This window comes from Pollachius pollachius (genome assembly GCF_949987615.1).
Source record: "Pollachius pollachius genome assembly, chromosome: 11".
In the NCBI taxonomy this organism is placed as follows: Eukaryota; Metazoa; Chordata; class Actinopteri; order Gadiformes; family Gadidae; genus Pollachius; species Pollachius pollachius.
In genome coordinates, this window is record NC_136944.1 from 22,164,211 (window position 1) to 22,172,681 (window position 8,471).

The 8,471-nt window shown below is 50.8% G+C and overlaps 1 protein-coding gene across 1 annotated transcript in view; it reads left to right on the plus strand.

The window, feature by feature from the left end:
• Positions 1–2,705: 2,705 nt before the first annotated feature.
• syt3 (synaptotagmin III) overlaps positions 2,706–8,471 on the plus strand; it is a gene marked incomplete at both ends in the record, with an annotated part of 27,908 nt that continues 22,142 nt past the window's right edge. The window contains 1 exon segment of the mRNA XM_079746197.1: positions 2,706–2,856. Within this exon segment, the coding sequence (XP_079602323.1) occupies positions 2,706–2,856 (151 nt within the window).

An 8,471-nucleotide genomic window follows, 5' to 3' on the forward strand; every position in this document is an offset into this window, starting at 1 on the left:
TGTCTATCTGTCTGTCTCCGTCTGTGTGTCTGTCCCAGGTGTTATGTCTGCTGTTTCTGCCTTCTTTCATGCCTCTCTCCCAGGGCTGTGGTGGTGTGAGGGAGGGAGGGAGGGAGGGAGGGAGACAGAGGGGGTTTGTGTGGGCAGCGGGGTCGCGCTCTTCAGCCCGTTGCCTGAGTCATGTCCTGGATGAATTATGTCGACTTACTGTCGTGATGGATGGACGGAGAGACGGACGGATGGACGCCCCGAGGGGCACTTTCCCGAGCAGATTGACGTTTCTACACAAACACACATCACCTGTGCAGCCGGGGGCCGCGTGGGACCGACGGGCCCGGGGACGTAGAGCCACACATGAAGAACGAGTCGGTGCTCGCTCGAGCCGAGGATCGATTATCGCCCTCTCGGAGGCAGACGTCTAAACAGTATTATTAGACGCACATTTACATGCGCTCTCCCTTTGGTTGCGTCCCGATCACCTCCCTGGCGTGAGGATGCGGGCTTGACCTGCTTTGGTGTGGAGACAGAATGAGTCCATCGCACGACGGCCGGGGCCTGGAGAAGTGGGGTTCTGTCTCGGACGGAAAGAGGGACCGAACGGCTCTTTAAACAAATAATATTCGATTGGATTCTGCAGTCGTAGGCAGCGGTTCCAGTCAGAGTAAAAATCATTACCGTCCAATTGGAAATGCCCAGAGCAACTGTTTAATATTTGATGGTCACCGAATATCATTGGAGTCGTCTTAACGCAATATATTTCAGCTATTGACTCGTGACAATAACAAACACGCAGTGTTTTATTGTTATTATTCTCAGCGTGCAAAACACCACCACCCCTTTCCTGGGTTTCTCTATAATCGTATCCTATATGGATGGCAAGGCTGCAGAACAACAGACTATTATGTGTGATGGAATGAGTAAGTCACGTTTTCCTTTTCTTTCTAGATTGAGCATTGCTGAGCGATTGTGTGTGCGCTTCATGCATCGCATTAGACTCACATTTAATGTTGCTCTGTAATAGAAGCCGTCTCTCTAACATCAGGGCAGAATTATGTCAGATTGTGTGTGCTTTGTTTCAGTCTGTTGTTGTTACTTTCCGCTTTGTGTTGAACCCAGTGGAAGAGAAATTGTATACAGTGTTCCACCGGGCTGTGCTTGAGGAGTAAATACATTCAAAATCTCCTTGAGCTTCAGTATTATTGGGAGAAGGTTATTGAAAACATTTGCTGATGCCCGAAAGGGAAAAGTGAACAAACGCAAATGTTCTCTGAAGTTTTCTCTGAACCAGTAATATATATTATATCAGTTAGGCTACTCTAAGATGTTCAACATTACTCAGCAAGCACTAATACAACAAACAAAAATGTTGTGAAGTCTTTTAGCTGCAGTACGCTGTTGACATTGATGAACGCGTGCGTGTTGCGTTACAGGAGATGGTCCTGGGCTTTCTTGGTCTACAAAGCCAGGACCGGATCCAGGTCCATGCGGAGGGGAGTTGGAGACGCTGAGGGATCCACTGTGCTCCAGATAATCCGCTGAGCTCTGAAGGATCAGGAGCCATCACCGCGCGTCACCTCGTTCTCAGCTCGGACTCCCGGGACCACTGGAGAAAACACTTCACACTAAAGGCGAGGACCGGACTTTATAATAATGAAGTGTAGAGATCGCTGTAGAATCCGATGTGTCGGTAATAATCGATCGATTCTCTCCTGTGAATGCAGAAGGGTGTCACCATGGCTCCGGGCCTCAACGGGCTCCGCCAGTAAAGGTAAGACAACATTCCAGCTACCAAGGCGGAGAAACATGGATGCATGGATGCTTAACGACAAGAATACAAATGCATAATAATTATTTATCTAAATTATGTAGCTCTGATAATTTCCCTTTGTCGGTAAGTGAACCGACTGTACATTGCTGTAATCGTAAGAGAACCCTTCAATAAGAACACGTGCTGTTAGTGGTTACAATGCTACAGGCTGTATCGGTATATACACTCGGTATCGGCCGATGCCCAAGTTCAGGAATTGGATTCGGGATCGGGAAGCAAAAAATGGTATCAGATGTGTAGCTAGACAAGCCCAGAAAACAGAGCTTCGGTGGGTCTGATAATATGGAAAACTAAACGTGCCTCTAAATATGATTCATATTTCAGTCCTACCTCCATCTGCCGCTGAGTCCTCCAGGAGTGCCCAACTGCTCCACATTAATTAAAACACTGTGAAAATACTTATCCAGGACTTATCCGCGATTTCAGAGCCTCGGAATACCTGCGATAACTCATAATAAATTAACTTGTAATTAATTCAATGGCTCACTTAATTTGTCTAAATTACGGGGTAATTCTGAAAAGAAAAATATTCTCACCTGGAGGGCTACTCTGGTTGCAGCGATTTGATTGGTGGATCCCGGATTCCCTGCGTTCCTCTCATTGCAGGAGACGCCAGACAAGTGGGCGTGGCTCTAGCCCTTCGTGGGTGTGTCCTTGCGGCTCAAGACTCCCCACCTTCTCGTTTTCCATTGGTGTCGGTGCATCCGGCTCCTCCCCCTCCCACGGCCCAGCCCCGCCCCCGCCAGCCCCCGAGGCCTTGACGGAAGGTTGAACCGACCACTCGCAGCCCAGCGCCGTCCGATCGGTTTTGGGCGGCTCAGGAGCCGACGCTGTGATTGGCTGATCGCGGTGGGGGGAGTGCGATGCTGATTGGAGGATGTCGGGGGACTGGGATGAAGACCTGTGTAAGAAGGCGCTGATGCTGATAGAGGAGCTGTGCTTCGACTCGTCCAGAGGCTACAGCCAGAGCGAACACTGCCAGGAGTTCAGCTACCTGCTGAGGGGCCGCAACCGAAACCTGGACCCAGGTACCTAGCATGGAGGGCCTAGCGATGTAGCGCTAACCAGGGTCTTACAGCAGTTAGGGTCTCAGGGCATGGAGGGTCTACACCCCTAGACACAGGTAGCTAGCATGGAGGGCCTAGCGATGTAGCGCTAACCAGGGTCTTACAGCAGTTAGGGTCTCAGGGCATGGAGGGTCTACACCCCTAGACACAGGTAGCTAGCATGGAGGGCCTAGCGATGTAGCGCTAACCAGGGTCTTACAGCAGTTAGGGTCTCAGGGCATGGAGGGTCTAGACCCCTAGACACAGGTAGCTAGCATGGAGGGCCTAGCGATGTAGCGCTAACCAGGGTCTTACAGCAGTTAGGGTCTCAGGGCATGGAGGGTCTAGACCCCTAGACACAGGTAGCTAGCATGGAGGGCCTAGCGATGTAGCGCTAACCAGGGTCTTACAGCAGTTAGGGTCTCAGGGCATGGAGGGTCTAGACCCCTAGACACAGGTAGCTAGCATGGAGGGCCTAGCGATGTAGCGCTAACCAGGGTCTTACAGCAGTTAGGGTCTCAGGGCATGGAGGGTCTAGACCCCTAGACACAGGTAGCTAGCATGGAGGGCCTAGCGTTGTAGCAATGTAGAACTGACCAGGGTCTTAAAGAGGGTAGGGGCTCAGAGTCGAGGGCCCACTAGACCGTAAGGTCTTCCCCTTGCCTTCTAGACTAGTCTGTATGTGTTTTAGTCGTTCATTCACTTGTTGACATGTTGACTTGTCCACTTGTTCAACGGCGTACATACTACAGATCTATTCTGTATGAGAGGCTCAGAATCCGTCCAGTGTGTCGCAGATGTTTACAGGAGCATCTTGAGTTGTTGTTGTTGGGGTGGGGGTGGTGGATGTGGAGTGGTGGTGTTCATATCTGTGTTAATGCGTAGCTGCTAGGCTCATGCTTTTTTTTCTCCTCACCCCACTTTATTAAATAGCTTAATCAAATCTGAAAGATAAGCAATACAGCAGTATTTATTTTTGCCAAAGTGAAATGTCAAATCGTGATCGTTTGTTTTTTAAGATTCATATTGAAATAAGATCAGTTGTAGGGCATACAACTCCTATTTTTCAGTTAGGAAAAGGGCCTAATATTCACCTTTCTAATGAAAGTAAAACGAAACCAATAGTTAGGTCAGACCTGTGCTGGACACGAGGGGCGTGTATTGCTGCATTTAAACAGCGGTCACTCAAAACTCTTTAGTATGTTTTACTGCCAAACATTCACCCATTCATGCACACCTTCACACACCATGCAAGGCGAAAGCCAGCCTGCAGGAGCAGTCAGAGTGAGGTGCCTTGCTCAGGAACACCTCGACCTTCGGGGTGTCGGGGATCGAACTCGCAATCTTCTGATACCGGCCAAACCGCTCTACCTCCTGAGCCACAGGCCGCCCGGGTTACAGCTGTGTCGGTCCAGGCCTAGTTGTCGTCCTGGTTTTCCATTACCCAGTAGAGAGCGAAGCAGCAGCCGACATGACGGGTCAGACATGAGTCCCGGTCCCTGCTGTCTTCTATTCCCCTGTTTGTTTGGCTTTACTCGAGGCAATCTAGATCCCCCCCCCCGCCAAAGACAATACAACGTGGCTCAGTGAAGACCTGGAATGACCAAGCATGTGCGTTGTACGCGCGCGTGTGTGTGTATGAGCGTGTGTGTATGTGCGCGCGCTCGTGTGTGTTGGCGTGCGTGCGTGCGTGCGTGCGTGTGTGTATGTACGTGTGTGTCTGTGTTCGTGTTTGGGTTGACTCAAGGCAGTCTAGATCCCCCCCCGCCAATAGACAATACAACGTGGCTCAGTGAAGACCTGGAATGACCGCGCGTGTGTGCGTTTCTGTGCTTGTCTGTGCGTGTGTGCTTCTGCGTGTGCGTCTGTGTGTGTTCGTGCGTGCCTGCCCGCCTACCTGTGTGTATCGGTCTGACCTTGCAGCGGGTGTCGTCCCACTCGGCGCGTCCCATTTCTTGGGTGTCGCTCCGGGCGTCGCCGCCGGTCGTCTCCTTGGGCCCAGACGCGCAGTAAGTGGGTTAAGAAGACAGATGGGTGCGGGGATGGTGAACGTTCTAAAGGGCTTTCTGGACGCCCGGTCCATAAATGGTTGTGCCCGTTTAAAAGAGCCATCATGGGAGTGATGTGTCTGAGTGTCTGTGGAGGTGGGCTGTGCTCTGGATATGGCAGCAGGGCACAGGGTGTGGATCGGAGCGGAAGGCATGGTGGCTGGGATGAGGATGAGGAGGAGGAGGAGGAGGAGGACGATGAGGAGCATGAGGAGGGGGCCGTGTGGCGGAGGGGAGATTACCACGATTGGCTTGCTTGACAAGCTGTTAGATCTGGACCGCTGAGCGTTGGGGGAGGGGCCTGGGGCCGCGGTCACAAAGGGTGGTCACAGGCGTGGATCTCTCTATCTCCCTCTCTCTCTCTATCACTCTCTCTCTCTATCTCTCTATCTCTCTCTCCCTCTCTCTCTCTATCACTCTGTCTCTCTCTCTCTCCCTCTCTCTCTTTCTCTCTCTCTCTCTCTCTGTCTCTCTCTCTCTGTCTCTATCACTCTGTCTCTCTCTATCACTCTGTCTCTCTCTCTCTATCTCCCTCTCTCTCTATCTCTCTCTCTCTCTCTCTATCTCTCTCTATCACTCTCTCTCTCTCTCTCTCTCTCTCTCTCTCTCTCTCTCTCTCTCTCTATCACTCTGTCTCTCTCTCTCTCTATCTCTCTCTCGCTCTCTCTCTCTCTCTCTCTTTCTGTATCTCGCTCTCGATCACTCTCTGTGTCTCTCACTCTCTCTCTCTCTCTCTTTCGCTCTCTCGCTCTCTCTCTCTCTCTCTCTCTCCCTCTCTCTCTGTCTCTCTGTCTGTCTCTCTCTCTCTCTCTCTCTCTCTCTCTCTCTCTCTCTCTCTCTCTCTCTCTCTCTCTCTCTCTCCCTCTCTCTCTCTCTCTCTCCGTGTCTCTCACCAGCTGTGGCGTTTGTTGTGGGCTCCCTGATGGGGGGTGGGGCCCCACAGAGGGCCCACTGAGGGCCCCTGCCTCTGTGGCGTGCTGGTGTGTGGGCGCGGCCCAGATGTGTCTGATGTGGAGGACGCGTCGCCCCCGGCATCAAGCGGCTGATTGACAGCGAGTCTTCGCCCTGCTGCAGTGACAAAGAGATACAATACCCCCCCCCCCCCACACACACACACACACACACACACATACACACACACACACACACACACACACACACACACACATACACACACACACGCAGATACACACACAGCAACATACACATACACATATACACATGCACACACACACACACACACACACACAGTGACATGCACACGCACAAACACATACATGTATACACAGGCACACATGCACACAGTCACACACGCACACACACACACACATTCACACACATACAGGCAGAGATACACACACATGTAGAACCACATAGACACATGCACACTCATAGGCACGCACACACGCACACGCACACACTCACACACACAGACACACACGTACACACACACACACACACACACACACACACACACACAGGCAGAGATACACACGCACATACAGTAGACACGTGCACAGTCAGACACACACCAACACGCAGACACAAACACATGCGTGCGCATGCACACACAGACACACACCCTCACACACCCCTTACACACACACCCTCCCGGCCTGCCCCCCCCCTGCTGTGCCTCCCTGCCATCGGCCAGCCTGCTCCTTCTGCCGCTAAAACCACGCTGGCAGCGAGAGGAAATGGCGGGAAAGAGCCAGACTAGGTTACAGTAGGCGCCTAACTGAGTTCGATGGGAGTATATGTGTGTGTCTGTGTGTGTGTGTGTGTGTGTGTGTGTGTGTGTGTGTGTGCGTGTGTGTGTGTGTGTGTGTGTGCGTGCGTGCGTGCGTGTGTGTGCGTGTGTGCATCGGCATTTCATTGTACACACACACTTTGCCTCAACCAAATAAACAATCTTCCAGGGGCAACTCCGTTCCCGGGATTATGTTTTTAAAACCCGTTCTGATGTTTATGAGGAGCCGTACGGCTCGTTAACAGACGGTGCACTGCTCGGGATAAAACTATCAAGAACTGTTAAATATAAAAACGGTAATGTTCAATAACATCCAAATTGATTCTGGGAAGAGGTAAACAATTCTCACACCGCACCGCAATGTTTGCATGTCCCGGCGGAATCCATTTTAAGTACTTTACCACAAACATTAAATATAGATATGCCTTCTTATTTCAAATTGTATTCGATACAGATTATAAACTCTCTATAATTGTTTTCTATATAAGTGTCCAGGTGCACATTCAAAACGACATTCAAAATGCAAATGTTTCAGCTTTCTCTGAACCAGTTATACATTTTATATCAGTTAGGCTACTTTAGATGTTCAACATTACGCAGAAACAACAATTTACACTCATAAATGTACTAAATAAATTACACTCATTGATTGAAATTTCATGCAGTCTCTCAGAAGGCTGTTGACATTGATGGATGTGTGCATGTTGTGTTACCAAAAGCCTATTTGAACTAACGACTAGATCAGTAGTGACTATCGTGTCATTGAGCAGACACTCTGCTTCTGAGGTGAAACAACTGACCTCAGATCAGCCTGTTCAGCAGCCGGGGAAGGGGTTAACGGCATATACACATGCACAGACTGACACACACACACACACAAACACAGGCACATGCACACAAACATACACACAGACACAGTTACGCACGCAAACAAACACACAGTCACACACACACAAACACGCGCACTTATAGGCACAGCAACACACATAAGGCATACACATGCAGACAGGCGCGCACACCCACACACACGCACACACACACACACACACACACACACACACACACACACACACACACACACACACACACACACACACACACACACACACACACACACACGCACACACACACACAAACACAGTAACACACACACACACACACACACACACACACACACACACACACACACACACACACACACACGCACACACACACACACAAACACAGTAACACACACAAACACTCACGTGGAAGGGAAGGGAAGAGAAGCTATTCAAAACATGACATCTAGAACACCCCGAAACACTCTGATACCACTGCCGACTCGAACCGTGTTTTGGTTTTTCTCGTGCTCTGGCACTTACCTGGCCCGGGGCCCGGGGGGGTGGGTGCCCCGGTATTAAATAAACCCTGAACCCAGCCACCACCAGCACCTCGCGTCCTGCTCCGCTGGATCCCACCTCGTCTTATCGCCGGCCTCTGATCCCCTAACCGCCCGGCCCCTCTCTGCCTGGCCGCACTGCCCTTCTCTGTGTGTGTGTGTGTGTGTGTGTGTGTGCGTGTGTGTGTGTGTGTGTGTGTGTGTGTGTGTGTTCACAGTCAGATCAATACATTAACCTTTCTGGCGCTAAGTCCCGCCCCTCCCGAGCTCTGCATCTAAATCATCGTCACTTTGTTTCCTCTGTCTTGCCATAATTCTCCTATCAACAACCTTGTTTTCTGTGCCTCACTCGCTCTCCACCCTCTCCATCTCACTCTCTCTCCTCGCTCTTCTGAGATTTCTCTCTCTCTCTCTCTCT